This window comes from Crocuta crocuta, unplaced genomic scaffold (genome assembly GCF_008692635.1).
Source record: "Crocuta crocuta isolate KB4526 unplaced genomic scaffold, BGI_CrCroc_1.0 scaffold41, whole genome shotgun sequence".
NCBI classification, from domain to species: Eukaryota; Metazoa; Chordata; class Mammalia; order Carnivora; family Hyaenidae; genus Crocuta; species Crocuta crocuta.
The window spans coordinates 4259218-4277827 of NW_027529428.1; the positions used below are offsets into that span (position 1 = coordinate 4259218).

Consider the following 18610-nt stretch of genomic DNA (forward strand, 5'->3'; position numbering starts at 1 on the left):
TGGGGGTTTTTTTGGTAACAGACATTCTGACAGGTATGAAGTGCTATCTCACTGTGGTTTAAGTAGGATTTCCCTGACAATTTGTGATATTCAGTATCTTTTCATGTACCAGTTAACCATCTGTATTTCTTCTTGGGGAAAAATGTCTATTCAGATCCTCCACCCATTTTTTAAACTGAATTGGGTCTTTGATACTGAGTTGCAAGAATTCTATATATAGTTTGGGTATTAACCACTGATCAGATATAGGATTAGCATGAGTATCTTCTCCCATTCAGTCAGATGCTTTTTCAATTTGTTGGTGGATTCCTTGGCTGTGTAGAAGCTTTTTGGTTTAATATAATCCTACTTGCTTATTGTTGTCTTTGATTTGGAATCAGATCCAAAAAAAAAACAATATCAACACAAGACTAATGTAAAGGCCCTCATTGCCTATGTTTTCTTCTAGGAGTTTTATGGTTTCATGTCTTTTATTCAAGTCTTAAACCATCTTCAGTTAATTTTTGTGTATGGCATAAGATAGTAGTTTCATTCTTTTGCATGTGGCTGTCCAGTTTTCATAGCACCGTTTATTGAAGAAACTATCCCTTCATGTTCTTGACTCCTGTGTCATAAAGTAATAAACCATATATTAATGGGTTTACTTCTAGGCTCTTTTTGGTTCCACTGATGGGTTTCTTTTATGTTGGTACCAAACATACAATGGTTGTTTTGTGTCAGTACCACAGATAGCTTTGTAATGTATTTTGAAATCACGGAACATCATGCCTCTAGTTTTGTTCTCCTTTCTCAAGACTGCTTTGGGTATTTGGGGTATTTTGTGGTGGCTTACAAATTTAGAACTGTTTTTCCTATTTCTGTGAAAATGTCATTGGAATGTTGGTAGAGATTGTATTGAATTTGTAGATTGCTTTGGGTAATATGAACACTTTAATCATATAAATTATTCCAAGCCACAAGCAGGGACTATTGTTCCATTTATTTATTTTCTTTAATTTCTCTCATCACTGTCTTACAGTTTTTAGTATACAGGTATGTATGTCTTTCACCTCCTTAATTAAATTTATTCTTATGTACTTGATTCTTTTTGATGGAACTGCAAATGGGATGGGTTTTTTTCTTTCATTTGGTTAAATTTTCTTTTCAGAAAGTCAGCATTCATTCCAGTTCATTGACAAATGATATTGTTTTCTTAACTTCTTTTTCTCACAGTATAAGAAATCCAACCGAATTTTGTGTTTTTCTGTCCTACAACGCTACTGAATTTATTGATTAGTTCTAACAGTTTTCTGGTGGAATCTTTAAGGTTTTCTGTATGTGATATCATCTGCAACTGGTTACAGTTTTACTATTTGAGTCAACAAAGAATTACTGCAGATATTAACATCTTTTACTGGGTCAAAAAAGAAATCAAAAGAAAATTTAAAAAAAAACCTTAAAACCAATGAGAACTTAAATACAACATACCAAAATTTACAAAATGCAGCAAAAGTATTTTTAAGAGGGCAGAGCACAGGAATAAACCTCTAGAAACAAGAACATTTCAAATAAACAATCTAACTTTATACCTCAAGGACCAGAAAAAGAACAAATGAAACCTCAAATAAGAAGGAAATAAAATGAGGGGTGGTGCTGGGTGGCTCAGTGGTTAAGCACCTGACTCTTGGTTTTGGCTTAGGTCATGATCTCATGGTTTGCAGGTTCGGGCTCCACTCTGCTTGGTATTCTCTCTCTCCCCTACCCTGTCTTTCCTCCCCTGCTGATGTTTTGTCTCTCAAAAATAAATAAAGATTTTTAAAAAATTTTTTTAAAAGAAGGAAATAAAACATCAGAGCAGAAATAAATAAAATAGAGACTTAAAAAAAAAAAAAGACCTGAAAAGACCAATAAAACTAAGAGCTGGTTCTTAAAAAGATAAGCAAAATTCACAAACCTTTAGCTAGACTCACCAAAAAAAAAAGAAAGAAAAAAGAGAGAGAGAAGGTGCAAGTAAAATCAGAGATGAAAAAGGAGACATCACAAATGATAACCAAAGATATACAAAGAATCATAAGAGACTACTATGAAAAACCGTAACACTAACAATTGGACAACTGAAAATAAATGAATTCATAGACTCAATAAACCTTCCTGTATTTAGTAATGAAGAAACAGAAAACATGAATAGACGAATTACTTGTAAAGAAACTGAATCACTATCAAAAATCTCTGAACAGGGTTGCCTAGGTGGCTCAGTCAGTTAAGCATCCAACTCTTGATTTTGGTTCAGGTCATGATCTCACAGTTCATGGGATCGAGCCAGGTGTGAGGCTCTGCGCTGACAGTGTGGAGCCTGCGTAGGATTCTTTCTCTTCCTCTTTCTCTGCCCTTCCCCTGCTTGCATGCATACTCTCTAAATAAATAAATAAGCCTTAAAAAAAAAAACCTTCTAACAAACCAGATGGCTTCACTGATGAGTAGTATCAAACATTAATACTAATCTTTGAGAAATGCCTCTAAAGAAATAGTTGGAAACACTTCCAAACTCCTTTTACAAGTCCAACATTACCCTGGTAACAAATCTAGACAAGAATACCACAGGAAAATAAAATTATAGGCTAATATTTTATATGAACATAGATGCGAAGATCCTCAACAAAGTATAAGCAAAAAATTCAACGCTACATTAATAAAAAGATCATACACCACAATCAAGTAGGATTTATTCCAAGGATGGTTCAACATCCACAAATCTGTCAGTGTGATACACATTAACAAAATGAAGGGAAAAAAAAATCATATCTCAATGAAGAAAAGCATTTGACAAAATTCAACATCCATTTATATAAAAAATTTCAACAAAGTAGGTATGGAGAGAACATACCTCAACATAATAAAGACCACATATAATAAGCTCATAGCTGACATCATACTTAATAGTGGAAAGCCGAAAGCTTTTACTCTAAAATCAGGAACAAGACAGGGATGTCCACTCTAGTCACCTTTATTCAACGCAGTATTGCAAGTTCTAGTCAGAGCAATTAGGCAATAAAAAGAAATAAAAGGCACCCACATTGGAAATAAATCATTTGTCTTAATTATTCCATCAACCATTGAGAATTATCTTACAAGAATAAACCCCAAAATGAAAAGAAGAAATATACATAATACGCTCTCTTAAATGCCTAAAACAGTAAATGGAAATATTATCCAATGTATTATACAATTTATCCATTATGATTCTGGAAATAAAGTGTTTATGTTAGACAAAATAATGCTATGCCCCACTGCCCAAGGATGTCCATGCTGTTTCTCTAAAACCTGAGAACACCTTACCCTATATAGCAAAAATGATTTTGCAAAGGTGATTAAGGTAAAGAGAACATTATCCTAGATTGAGGCTACACACATGACAATATGAGAAGGATCTACCACCTTGTTCTGGTTCTGAGATATAGGGAACTATGTGCAGGTATTAGAGAGGCCTACAGAAGTTTAAGGCTAGCCCTCACCTAATAGGCAGCAGGAAACATATTTAAACCACATGGAAATGAATTCTGGCAACAACTGAATAAGCAAGGAAATTCATCTTCCCCTAGAGCCTCCAAAAGGGAACTCTATTGGCATCCTGATTTTTACCTGTTGAGACCTGTCAGACTTCTGATCAATAGAACTTTAAGATCATAAATTTCTGTTGTTGTAGGACACTGAGTCTGTGGTAAATTGTTACCTTGTCAATAGGAGATTAATTCAGCACTGTAGTAGGTAGATTAGGTAAATTTAAAATTAAACCAGGACTATTTTATTTTCCATAATGAAAAAAATTACCTTCATTTTCTCTTTGATCTACCTCCCTAGATACCCAAGTACAAGATAAAAACTGAAGACCAACTCATAACAAAATATTTTCTTGAGAATATTTTAACAAACATACTGATTTAAAGTCTAGAGAATTTAAAACTCTCTAGTAGGGAGTCAAATAATAAAGTTAATGTGTTTATTTTATAAAAATGAGACACTTACCAAAGTATTCTGGGCATTTTAAGCAGAACTCTTTCAAAAAGGCACTTGCTTTCAAATCAAATGTTCGAAGTTCAACATCTGTGCCCAGTCCTAAAACATCAATTTCTACCACAGGTAGTTCACAATCTCCGACAAGGTGATAAAACTGAATCAAAACCTGGAGAAGAAAAACAAAAAGAAACTGCCAATACCTAAAACAAAAAACTGTTTATATGGATGGTGCTTATATATGGATATGTAAGGTATACATAGGATGTAAATAATGTATTTAAAATTCAGGAGACGGGTTGCCTGGGTGGCTCAGTTGGTTAAGCGTCCAACTTCGGCTCAGGTCATGATCTCACGGTTCGTGGGGTTCGAGGCCTGCATCAGGCTCTGTGCTGACAGCTAGCTCAGAGCCTGGAACCAGTTTCAGATTCTGTGTCTCCCTCTCTCTCTGAGCCTCCCCAGCTCACACTGTCTCTCTGTCTCTCTCAGAAATAAAAACATTTAAAAAAAATTTTTTTAATAAAATTCAGGAGAGATTTTTACATACACATATACACTCATGCTGTATAAATAATTATCTTTAATAAATATACACTGATAACTATGATATCTAATCTAAACCCCTATTTTTGATTAGAAAAATTATCTTAAAAAAAGGCAAGGAAAAAATCAGATAGCAACAGCTGGACTCAGCTTAAGTAGGATGAAAACAGAAGTATGTATTAGTAATATGTGAATAGAGATGACAAACAACTTAAATAAGCCACATTAATTTTACCATGGTACATACCTCTGGCACTTCAAATCTTATTTTATACTGAATCATATTTTTTGTACAATCTGACTTTTGAAACTTCTTCTGTTGACAACTTTTAACTCCAGTGGGAGATTGAGGAGGCTCTTCCAAAGGACTACACGGTGCATCAAAAAATTCTTCATCTGAATCTAAATAGTACAGAACGCTGTTTAAGCCAATAATCAAAATGATTGATTTAATAACATTTTTATATTATTTTGAAATAAATATGAATACTAATATATTAAGGGTCTAAATGTTCCAGGGTCTAAACATTTCAGAACTGAATGTAAAGAATATAGAGATTGTGTGTCAAAGAATACCATTTTTGACAAAAAAAATACCGAAAATACAACATTCAACTTTAGCTTAATGAATATCACCTTTTAAAGTGATTAGTCTCTGTAAAAATTGCACAAGAAAATTTTATGCCAAATGCCAATGATTATACACATAATGAATTTTCAAACACACACACTAAGATGCTCACTGTATCTGGATGACCAAACAGGACTTAGTTACAAAATCTACAATATTAAAAGCAAATAACAGGGCCTGAGATTTGGATGAAGAAACTGAAATCAATCACTATTTCATTCATACACACACACATATGTATGATAATAAATTTCTAAAATTTGCCATTAAAAACAACCCGAAAACTAGTAAAACCATTAAAAGAAGATTTAAAGAAAGCAAAAACCATATGACGGATATCCCTAATAATCGAAGACTGTAATTAGGGTAGATGATCTCACATATAGCTCCTCCCTGCCCCATTTTCCAAAAAGAAAAACATTCTCATAGAAAACCAAGGACTGACATGGCAACTTCAGTTACTTATCATTTAGCAATTTTTAAAGCCTTAAAAATAGAGAAATACATTTGCTTTTCTTTCCAATGTGGCCAAGAAACAGCAGATATTTGTTATCAAAATATTTACCAGTTTTCATATGCGAATGTAGTAGGTATTAATTCTTGAGTTTTTTGTGTTTAATAACAAAAAAGGAAAATATAAAAATAAAACTAAAATTTTACTATAATGAAACTCTCCAAATAAGTAATATTATAAATTAGATATCAACAGCTTCACAGGGGCTCCTAGAAGAAGATGAACTTACTAGTAGACTTTGAGATTACAAGTTTAAATTTTACACACCAAAAAAACCCCACCGCAAAAGTGACTTTAAAAAACGCTTTTAACTGCCAGCTCAGAGCCTGGAGCCTGTTTCAATCTGTGACTCCCTCTCTCTCTGACCCTCCCCTGCTCATGCTGTCTCTCTCTCTCTCTCCTAGAAATAAAAAAAAATAAAATTAAAAAAAAAAAAACGCTTTTAAAAGGGTTTTTTTTTTAAAAAGTTCTATTGTTTAAAGGAATTTTAGTGAAAATTTCTAAAAAATATATCAGTATCTGCTATTGCCTGAAATTTTTAATATAGTCTCAAATGGAAATTATATTCATAATACATTTTAATAAGAAAAACTTCCTAAAGCAGTTGCATTTTACCATCTTCAACACACGGAAGTTCCAAGAAAGGAAGCATTTTTTGTGAAATCTGTGATGTTCCCAAAGAAGTCGACCTCTGAATCTGGAAAAAAAGTAATTCACTGTTAACTAGCAGAAAGATTTTTATTCAAAGTCCTAAGACAATTTTGACCTAAATAAATATAACACTGTATGTTAACTACACTGGAATTAAAATTAAAAATTGTAATAGTAAATAAAATTGTTTTGACTACTATGTACCCTTTGCATTACCATATATACTTTATAATTAGCTTGTTAATTCCCAGAAGAGGGATCTTTGAAGTTGTGAGAAATCTATAGAGTTTGGAGAGAACTGCCATCTTAACAAGGTCAGGCCTCCAATCCCTGACTATGCATATCATTCTACTGTTTAGGTTTTAATTTTTTTTTTTCATAAATGTTTTGTAGGTTCAGGTTTGCAGGTCTTGTACTTCTTTTGTTAATTTTTCAGTGGGGTGTCTTGGTGGCTCAGTCAATTGAGTGTCCAACTCTTTTTTTTACCCCCAAAGTTTATTTACTTTGAGAGCAAGCACATGTGAGCACAGGAGGGCCAGAGAGGGAGAGAGGAATCGAGTAAATCCCAAGCAGGCTCCACACTGTCAACATGGAGCCCCACATGGAACTTGATCTCATGAACAGTGAGATCATGACCTTAGCAAAAATCAAGAGTTGAATGCTTAACTAACTGAACCACCTAAGTGCCCCAAGCATCTGACTCTTGATGAATAACTAATAAGTAACTCAAAATAAACAAAAATAAACTCTTAAAATGAACTTAAAAGGTTTTTTTCTTAAGAATTTAGGCTTTTTAATGTTATGAATGAATGAATTCATTTTTAGAACGACTATTTACATTAATAACGCATCTTGCAAACTTACTAACTTTGCTTATTATTACTAATGGTATTTTTCTACATTCCTTAGGACTTTCTGCATGAAAATAAAGCTAGTTTTACTTTTTCTTCCCAGTCTTGTCTTGCTTTTTTTGTTTGTTTGTTTTGTTTTTTGTTTTACTGCAGAAGCTAAAGCATCTACAAGAACCTGAATAGAAGTGGTAAGAAAAGGCATTTCTTGAACTATTCTGGACCTTACAGGGAAAGCATTCAGTCTTTTTCAAAGTATGACAGTACCTATAGGTTTTTCCTAGATGTCTCTTACCAGGTTGAAGAGACTCTCTCTTATTCCCCACTTGTTAAGAGATTTAATCATCAATAATTATTGATTTTTGTCAGAAATTTTTTCTCTTCTATTGAGATGATCATGTACTTTTTCTCCTTTATTCCATGAATATGATTAATAGAATTGACTGGTAAACCATTTTTGCCTTTATAAGGTAAATGCATTCGGTTACAGTGTATTATCCTTCTTATATATCATACTATTTCACAGTAGTATTTGTTAAGGATTTTTTTCATCTATGTTAATACAGGTCTGTAGTCTTCTTATAACTCCTTCATCTGATTACAACAGCAGGACAATTTAATCTATACAAGGAAACAAGCCCGGCCCATGCACAGATGAGATTAGCAGACAACAGTTCAGGAGGAAACAAGGCACTGGACTTACTACAAAAGAAATTTTTTTTAATGTCTCAAATATGCTCAGAAAACTTACAGAAGCATGGAGAAAGGGCTACAGTAAAACCAAAATAATGATGTCACAACAAATAGAAAATACCAAATGAAGAGACAGATTATAAGAAGAACTCAAACAGGCCTGAATGTGCAAGATAATGAATAAGTATGGGCTATCATTATGGATCCTAAAGTCATTTAAAGGATAAGGAAATGTTAGGAACAACTCTAAGTCCACATATTCAACACCTTGGATGAAACGAACAAATTCCTTAACAGACTCAATCTTATAAAGCTCATGCAAGAACGGATACTCTAAATAGTCCTGTAAAAATTTAATACAAAGTTTGAAAATCTTTCAATATATTCCAGGCACAGATGGCTACACTGGTAAAGTCCAACTTCTATAAGAATAGAAACACTATCAACTCTTTATAAATAATCTCATAAAATAGAGAAGGGGAAACATTTTCCAATTTACTTTATGAGGCTAGCCCTTCCCTGATATCATAAGCAAACACATAACAAGAAAAAGTATAAACCAGTATCCTGTATGAGCATAGATACAAAAATCCTCCACAAAATATTAGCCAACAAATCCAATATAAAAGGATGATATATCATGAACAAACAAGGTTTATATTAGGAATGCAAGGCTAGAGGCATCTGGGGGGCTCAGTCAACTGAGCGTCTGACTTCGGCTCAGGTCATGGTCTCACAGTTCATGGGTTCGAGCCCCTCATCAGGCTCTGTGCTAACAGCTCAGAGGCTGAAGCCTGCCTCAGATTGTTTCTTTCTCTCTCTGCCCCTCCCCCACTCATACTCTGTCTCTCTTTCTCAAAGAAAAAATAAAGTTCAAAAGAAAAAAAAAAGGAATGCAAGCCTAGTTTAACATTCAAGAATCAATGTAATTCATCATGTTAACAGAATATAGAAGAAAAAAAACTATGATTACAATACATGCAGCAAAAGCATTACATAAAATGCTACAAATACTCATGACACACAAAAAAACAATCAGCTGAGAATAAGAGCACCTCCCCAACCTGGGAAATAACATGTAGGAACAACCTACAGCTATTATCATACTCAATAAGGTAAGACTAACTATACTCCTGCATCTTAGGTTCTAGGGAGTAGCAGCTGGACCCACTGAAACTGAGGAAGTGGCACCATTCTCAGAAATCCAGGAGCTTCGGCCTCCACAGCTCATGCCTTTTGGGCCCATGTTGGTGGTGGTACCTCTGTAGATCTCAGAATAGCCTTCAGGGTTATTCTCTCCCCTTTTCTTGAAAAATAAAGCACATTCCCAGATGGATGGCTCTACTGTCCTGCCCCATAGTATCCCAGAACTGCCAGGGGGGTTCTTCATTTTGTCCTGACTCTGCCCTTTTTAGTCCAAGCTGGCAGTACTTCAGCTGGTATAGCCCCATTTCTATTCCTAGATTCTGTGGAGATGGTGGATTAGAGCCATGAGTCACAACCTTAATTCATTTATCAAGTGTTTTGTGCACAACACCCTTGGTTTTCTCTCTGTAACATGCTTTACCATTTTTTGCAATATGGATAGGCCAAGTTTTTTCCAAATCTTTAAGTTTTGTTTCCATTTTGCTTAAGAAATCCTTCTTAAAAACATATTTCCTTTCCTGCATTTTACTATAAGCAATTAGGAAAAAACAAAACCATGTCTTAAAAAGTCTGCTTAGAAATCTCTATTAACTATCCAAGTTCATCACTTACAAGTTCCACATTAGAATACAATTCAGCCTAGTTCTTCACCACTTTATAACAAGGATCAATCACCTTGCTGCAAAATTATTTTCCTTCTCTACTCATTATGTCTAAAGCTACCACCACATATTTGTTATGGCAACACCTCCTTTCCTGGTACCAAAAGCTGTGTTAGATCGCTAGGGCTGCCATAACGTAATTCCACAGACCATATGGATAGCTCTAACAACAGAAATTTTATCACAGTTCTGGAGGCTGATGGGTCTAAGATCAAGATGTTAGCATAATTTGTTTTATCTGAGGCCTCTCTCCTAGGCCTGCAGATGTCTATCATCTTGCTGTGCTCTCACCTGGCCTTTCCTCTATATGGGTGCACCACTGGTGTCCTTTCTGTGTCCAAATTTCCACTTCGTATGAAGATGCCCGACCGAATGGATTAGGACCTACCCTAATGGCCTCATATTAACTTAACCACTTTTTAAGGCCTTATCTACAAATATAGTCACATTCTGAAAATAACAGGGGTAAGGTTTCAACATATTAATTCTGGGAGGACACAAAATAGCAAAATATGTGAAGCAAATGTATGTTTCAACTACAGAATAAAATGAAAAAACTTAAAGACTTAAATAAATGAAAAGATACCTCATGCTAATGTAAAGATTCAATATTGGTAAAATGCCAATTCTTCCCAAATTGATAATACAATAAAACCACTATCAAAATCCCAGCAGAATTTTCTTGTAGAAATTGAAAAGCTGATTCTAAAAGTTATAGGAAAAGGGTAAGAACTGGTGGAAATTATCGGGGAAAAGCCAAAAATTTAGATGTCACACAATCTGATTGCAAGATTTACCATTTATAACTGTATCAAAAAGAATAACATACCTAGGAATAAATTTAAACAAAGAAGTGAAACATCTCTACGCTGAAAACTATAGAACACCAATGAAAGACACAAAGAGATGGAAAGATTTCATGCTCAGGAACTGCCAAAAGTAATATTTAGTTCCTACTACTCTAGAGTGCCTGGGTGGCTCAGTCAGTTAAGCATCTGACTCTTGGTTTCAGCTCAGGTCATGATCTCACATTTGTTGGGTTTGAGCCCTGCACATTAGGCTTTGCAGTCACAGCACAGAGCCTATTTGGTATTCTCTTTCTCTCTCCCTCTTACTACCCCTCCACCAACTCCTCTTCCTTTCTGTCAAAATAAATAAATACATAAACTTAAAAAGAAATTCACACTACTCAAAGCAATCTTCAGATTCAAAGTAATCTCCATCAAAAGTCCAATGGCATATTACACACAAATAGATAAAAATAATCCTAACATTTGTATGACCCCAAATGGCCAAAGCAATCTTGAGAAAGAATAACAAAGCTGGAGGCATTATACTTTCTAATTTCAAAATCTATACAGAGCTATAGTAATCTAAAGAGTATGGCGCAAACATAGAAACAGACCCAGAGATCAATGGAACAGAAAATGAGAGGTCAGTAATAAACCTTTGCATAATTATCAGTTAATTTTTGGCAAAGGAGTCAAGAATAGACCCGGAAAGGACAGTTTCTTTCAACAAATAGTGCTGGGAAAACTGGACATCACAGGCAAAGAATAAAACTGGACTCCTATCTTACACACAAAATCAACTCAAAATGGATTAGACTTGAATGGAAAACCTGAAGCCATAAAGCTTCCAGAAGAAAACATAGGCAGGTAAGCTCCTTGACAGCAGTCTTGGCAATGACTTTTTTGGATCTGACACCAAAAGCAAAGGCAACAGAAGGAAAAATACACAAGTGGGACTAGCTCAAACTAAAAAGCTTCTGCACAGGAAAGGAAACAATCAACAAATGAAAGGCAGTGAACAGAAAGGGAGAAATGCAAATAACATATCTGATAAGGGATTAATATCTAAAATACATAAAGAACTCTTTCAACTCAGCAATACAAACAATTCAATTAAAAATGGGCAAAAGAAAGAAATGTGACTTTTTTCCAAAGAAGACATACAAATGGTCAAGAGATACATGAAAAGATGCTCAACATCACTAATAATGGAAGTGCAAATCAAAGCCATGATGAGCCATCACCTGGTAAGTCAGAATGGCTACCATCAGAAAGATGCGCTACTGCACAGACCAGCCTTCGCTCGAGCGCCATGCTCCACTTCCTCTGCAACCATCTCTGACAAACCCGGTATGGCTGAAATTGAGAAATTAAGTAAGTCGAAACTGAAGACAGAAACAAAAGAGAAAAATCCACTGCCTTCAAAAGAAACATGTGAACAGGAAAAGCAGGCTGGTGAATCATAACAAGGCACATGCTGCCAAAATGCACTGTGCATTCTACCAGCATTGCCTTATTTTAGCTCCTGTGGCTGTTTAACTTTGTAAGAGGTAAAGAAGCTGGATCAAGTTTAAATGACTGTGCTGCCAAAAATCAAAGAATGGAGAACTACTGACAATGAAAGCACCTGCCTCTCCCATCTGGAGAGGAAGATGAAAAGAACTTGCATGTTGGTGAAGGAAGAAGGGTGGAACGGAAGTGAAATCTAAAGTAAAAACCAAGCTGGTCCAGAGTGTCCTATAGGCTGTAAAATGCAGTTTAATCAGAGCACTTTTTTTTTTTGTTTAAAATCATTTTAATTATTGGAATGCATTTTGTAAAATATGTGGATAAAGTTTTAAAACCTGAAAAAAGAAAAAAGAACAATGAATAAGAAATATTAGAGAGGATGTGGAGAAAAAGGAACTCTTATGCACCACTGATGGAAGTGTAAATTGGTGCAGCCACCACGGAAACAGTGGAGAGGTTCCTCAAAAAACTAACTACCATGAACGACCATGTGATCCAGCAATCTCACTTTCCCAGTTTTCCGAAAGAAATGAAAGCAGGATATGAAAGAAATATCTGTGCTCCCATGTTCACTGAGGTATTATTCATAATAGCAAAGATATGGGCAACTACCCAAGTGTCCATCAAACAGATGAATGGATAAAGATGAGATGTGTGTGTAATGTAACATTATTCAACCCTGAGAAAGAAGGAAATCCTGCCATTATGACAACATGAAGAGACCTTGAGGGCATTATGCTAAATGAAATAAGCTGGAAGGGGAAAGATACTGTCTAGTATCATTTATATGTGGAATTAACAACAAAACTGTCAAGCTCATGGCAACAAAGATTACAGAAGTGGTTGCCAGAGGCTAGGGGGTAATGGAAATAGGGAACAGTTAGTAAATGTTTCAGCTTTGAGAAGAATAAGGCTGAGGATCAAATGTAAAACGTGGTGACTACAGTCAACAACCTATACGAAATAACTGGAAGTTGCTAAGAGACTAGAACTTAATGTTCTCACCAAAAACAAGTACGTGAGGTAATGGATGTGTTCATTAACTAGACAGTGAAATGCTTTAACAAACACGTAGGTTAAATCACCACAATATACATGTTAATCAATTACACCTTAACAAAACTGAAATAAAAATTACAAAGAAAAATCTATTACAGGAAGTGAAAGGAACATCCAGTTTCAAGAGACGATGTTAGGGGGGCGCCTCGGTGACTCAGTCGGTTGGGCAGCCGACTTCGGTTCAGGTCATAATCTCACGGTTCGTGGGTTCAAGCCCCACGTCGGGCTCTGTGCTGACAGCTCAGAGCCTGGAGCCTGCTTCAAATTCTGTATCTCCCTCTCTCTCTGACCTTCCCCCTGCTCATGCTGTCTCTCTCTCTCTTTGAAATAAATAAAAAAACATTAAAAAAAAAAAAAAAAAGAGAGATGATGTTAGGGCCTTTCAGACTTGTGACTAAAACTGTTCCTGAGACAAGCCAAACAAGTATCCATGAAGGGGTGATTTGTTGCTTAAAAAACTTTTCTTTTCCTGACCTATGAAATCACTTCAAATTATATTAAAACTCTTAATAATGACCTAGTGTTTTGTACTGAACTTTCTTGAGAAACTTGGAAAATGCAGAAAATAAAGTCCCTAATAATAAGGACATCATTTATACAGAAAGCACCATGAAAAGAGCAAAAACAAAGCTAGCTGTTGGGCTGTAGATTTGTTTAAAGAAAGAGAGCAAAAAAAAAAAAAAAAAAAAAAACAAACAAACAAACCTGAATCTAAAGTTTGGCTCTGCATGCTAAAAGCTACAAACTTTATGATCTTGCAAAGTATTAGCAAAGTAACTTCTCTAAGAGTCTATTTCCTGGGCAAAATAATGACTGTTAATACCTAACTTGCTGGATTGTGATAAGGATTAAAGACAAAAATATGCAAAAATATACAGGTGGGCTAGGTTTTAAATATAAGTAACAGATGACCTTACATATAGTATTCCTTAGCCAAGTGTGTGGTCTGGCACATAACAGAAACACAGTGTAAAACATATTACATAGTTATTCTCTGCCTATTTTTATATACGTGTCTGATGTTAAAAAGAACATCTAGTGTAGATCCTATGTTTGATACTCTCTTGATATACAGATTAAACCCAAGGTATGGGAGAAGGAGGAGTCCTCTTAGGCATCGATGATAATGAAGAATGAACCTAACATTTATCTAAGTACCTTCTCTACAACTTAAAAATGTTTAAGAAGAAAAAAACATGGGTGCCTAGGTGGCTCAGTCAGTTAAGCGTCCAACTCTTGATCTCAGCTAAGGTCATGATCCCACAGTCGTGGGACTGAGCCCCAAGTTGGGATCCATGCTGAGCATGGAGCCTGCATGGGATTCTCTCTCCCACCTTCTGCCCCTCTCTCCTGCTTACACACACTCTCTAAAAAATGAAAAAAAAAAATATGTAAGAACTTAAAAGTATAAAATTTCTAGACTTTAACACAAGAAAAATCTTCTTGATCATGTGTTAGGCAAAAATTTCAGAGAGATAAAAAGCTTCATCAGTATTCTTTAATTTATGTCTTTCACATTCCATAAAAATATACTGATAAAGTGGATTTTATAGTTCCTTATACCATTTTTATGACTTTTCTGTAAGTATGAGATTATTTCAAAAGGAAAAAGTATGGAAATAAAATTTTTAAAAAGAGAAAAACATGAATGTTTATTTTCATTTTGAAATTTTCTTCATAAGAGGTAAGGTACATATTATAAAACATACAAATCTGAAGGAAAACCTAATAACTGAATAGTAAAAAGTAAAAGCTTTGGCATGCCAAAAACAAATGAATCAGATAAAAATCCAGGGAAAGAATGTTTGTAAAAGACAAACAGCAACAATTTCCTTAAGTGGAAAACCACAACACAACAAAAGACATGAACACCAGTTTCGAAAAACAGAAAGTCAAACAGCCAATAAACTTAAGAACCTAAGTCCTCTGGTTACTTAAAAATGCAAATCAAAATCAGAATATAACATTTTTTTCATTTAACAGAATAAATTTTAAATTGTTAATACTTAAGACTAACGAGAACCGAGAAAAACACTTACTGCTGGCAGGACTATAAATTAGTACTTAATTTAAAATTTGGCAAAGTTTATGGAAATATAAAATTCACCGAGCAATTCCACTTATACGAATTTATCCAATGGATAAAAATATAGAAAACATATGTACAAGGAAGTTGAAAACAGTATATTTTAACTGTGAGCACTCATATGAGTGCCCATGAAAAGGGGATTATGTTAGGCAAACGATGGTACGTTCACACAATTCAATACTATATTGTTATAAAAAAGAAAAAGGTAGATCTGTATGTGCTAACGTGAAAATATCTCTAAGGTATATAATATATGGTGAAAAGAATACAGATTCAGCAGGTATAATAATCCAATACATGTAAACTTTAAGAACATGAGTGTATATACACCCATAAGTATGGCACAGTACATGCCATAAACATTTTTGGACAAATACATACATTGTGGTTAACAGTGCTACCATTGAGGAGAAGGGCTGCAAGCTGGAGAAGGGAAGAGAGGTAGACTTACCGTGTAACTTTCTTTACTATGTGCACCTTTTACTCTTTCATCATTTTCTCTTTTAAAATAATTCTTAAAGGTCTATTCAAAATGAATTAAATTATTTCACCCCAAAATTTCTGTGACTCTTTTACAAATACTTTTTGTTGAGTTTCCTTTTTAATTTGTACTTTTATCAATTTTACAAATACATTACCTGAAGTGGTTTGACAGGGGCATATGTTTCAGTTGCAGGTGTGGGTTTTGGAATGCTTTCAATCAATTCCAAAATCCCTTGCAGTTTTTTATCCGAGATTCGTAAAGAAATCAGTGGTAACTTTCCAAAAATCTTGAATCTGTTTAAGAAAGAAGGAATCATTATAAAGCAAACTTCATTCTGATTTAAGTGCACTAAAAAGACAAATGTTCTCCTTGAAATATGCAAAAATAATAAAATGCAATTTTAACCTCTAAAAATTACCCCCACAGTCCATTAAGACATATTAGTCCCTAATTTCCANCCATGTTTCTCCACCCAAATTTCTATTTTGCCTTACTGACCAGTCTCATTAGGTAAACTAACCTCAGTATTTTTCAACGGTTTATTTTCCAATGTTATTATGCTTATTATCACTCTATTCTTTGCCAAGATCAGTTGACAATTACTGATTGTTTATTACATCATAGACATTAAGGAAAACACTGAAATACATTATCATACATGCTCACAACCTATAAGGTAGACAACCTATTTCTGCTCTCTGCTACTTGTAAATTCCCATATGCACATGGTTCCTATCAGGAAACTAATGCTTACCAAGTTCTGCTACAAGAGATTATATATCTAAAATCATGTTTAAAAGTCTCTGCTATTTGTAAGTTCCCATATGTACATGGTTCCTATCAGGAAACAAATGCTTACCAATAACTGCTACAAGAAATTATGTATCTAAAATCATGTTTAAAAGTCAGATCTGACTGAAGAAAACTTACATGATCATATTAAGTAGATGCATATAACAAAATCCAACACCTATCCATGATAAAACTTGATAAAAACATCTACAGCTATCATATTTAATAGTAAGAAGCTCATGGAGGAGGGCACTTGTGGGGATGAGCACTGGGTGTTACATGGAAACCAACTTGACAATAAACTATTAAAAAAAAAAAAAAAGAAACTCCAAGTTTTCCCACTAAGATTAGGTATAAAGCAAAGATGTCTCTCTGATCACTCCTTTTCAATACTGTACTAGAAGTCATTGCCATGCATTAAGAAAAGGAAATAGAAAGTATACAGATTCTGTTCATAGATGACATGATCATCTATACAGAAAATCTAAAAAGACTGCTATAGAACTAATAAGCCCTTATAACATGGTTACAAAATACAAGGCTGATATGCAATAGTCATTTGCTTTCCTATATACCAACAATGGACAAGTGGAATTTAAAAATTAAAAACAGTATCATTTATATTAGCACTCAAAAAAGTGATACGTGGGTGTAAATCTAACAAAATATATATAAGGTCTATATTGGGGAAATTGCAAAATTTTGATGACTGAAATCAGNTAAGTCCTTATAACATGGTTGCAAAATACAAGGCTGATATGCAATAGTCATTTGCTTTCCTATATACCAACAATGGACAAGTGGAATTTAAAAATTAAAAACAGTATCATTTATATTAGCACTCAAAAAAGTGATACGTGGGTGTAAATCTAACAAAATATATATAAGGTCTATATTGGGGAAATTGCAAAATTTTGATGACTGAAATCAGAAAAGAAATGAAGAAATAAAAAGATATTCCAGTTTACATATGGATATTAAAACTCAGGGCACCTGGGTGGCTCAGTCAGTTAAGCGTCCGACTTCGGCTCAAGTCATAATCTCCTGATTCATCATGGGTTTGGGCCCCATGTCAGGCTCTGTGCTAACAGCTCAGAGCCTGGAGCCCACTTTGGATACTGTCTCTCTCTGTGTGTCACTCCCCTGTTCACGCTGTCTCTCTCTCAAAAATAAACATAGATTTAAAAAAAATTTTTTTAATCAACATTGTCAAGATGTTAGTTCCTCCCAAACTGATCTATGGATTCAATCCAATTAACATCAAAATCCCAGCCAACTATTTAAAAGATATTGACAAAATGACTCTAAGTAGAGGTAAAAGATCCAGAATAGTCAACATAATATTGAAGGAGAAGAACAAGGATGGAAGATTGACACTCCCTGACTTCAAAGCTTACTACAAAGCTACAGTAAGCAAGACTGGTATTGGCAAAAGAAAAGACAAACAGATTATTGGAAAAGAATACAAAGCCTAGAAGTAGACTTCTATAAATACAGTCTACTGATCTTTGACAAAGTAAAGGCAATACAATGAAGCTAAGATATCCTCTTCAAAAAATATAACACAGATAACTAGAAAAATGATCTACAGCTGATGTCCAAGAGATTATGGTCTACTTTTTCTTTTAGGATTTTATGGTTTTAGGTCTCATAATTGAGTCTTTAACTCATTTTGAGTTTTTTTTTGTGTATGGTGTAAGTGGTCTAATTTCATTCTTTTGCATGTAGCTGTTCAGTTTCCTCAGCAGCGTTTTTTGAAGTGACTGTCCTTTCCTCATTTTATATTCTTGCCTCCTTTGTTATGGAATAATTGACCATGTAAGTATGGGTTTATTTCTGGGCACTCTATTCTGTTCCACTTATCTATGTGTCTATTTTTGTGCCAGTACCATAGTGTTTGATTATAGCTTTGAAGTATATCTTGAAATCTGAGACTATGATACCTCCAGCTTTATTCTTCTTTTTCACACTGCTTTGGCTACTCAAGGTCTTTTGTGGTTCCTTACAAATTTTATGATTATATGTTCTAGTTCAGTGAAAAATGCTACTGATATTTAGATAGGGATTGCATTGAATCTGTAGTTTGAGTTGTATAGACATTTAATGATATCAATTCTTCCAATCCATGAGCATGGAATGTCTTTCTACATCTTGGTATCTTCATTTTCTTTCATCAAAGATTATAGTTCTCAGAGTACCGGTCTCTCA

The 18610-nt window shown here is 34.4% G+C and overlaps 1 protein-coding gene across 4 annotated transcripts in view; it reads right to left on the reverse strand.

The window, feature by feature from the left end:
* VPS13A (vacuolar protein sorting 13 homolog A) overlaps positions 1-18610 on the reverse strand; it is a 228674-nt gene that overhangs the window by 123772 nt on the left and 86292 nt on the right. For all 4 annotated transcript variants that reach the window (XR_013334008.1, XM_077759359.1, XM_077759360.1 and 1 more), the window contains exons 23-26: positions 15765-15903; positions 6294-6375; positions 4781-4935; positions 4003-4159 (exon numbers count right to left, since the gene is read on the reverse strand). Coding sequence is in view for 3 of the 4 variants with exons in the window: in XM_077759359.1 (XP_077615485.1) it covers positions 4003-4159; positions 4781-4935; positions 6294-6375; positions 15765-15903 (533 nt within the window). In the remaining variant the exon portion in view is untranslated. The remainder of the gene's footprint in view (positions 1-4002; positions 4160-4780; positions 4936-6293; positions 6376-15764; positions 15904-18610) is intronic.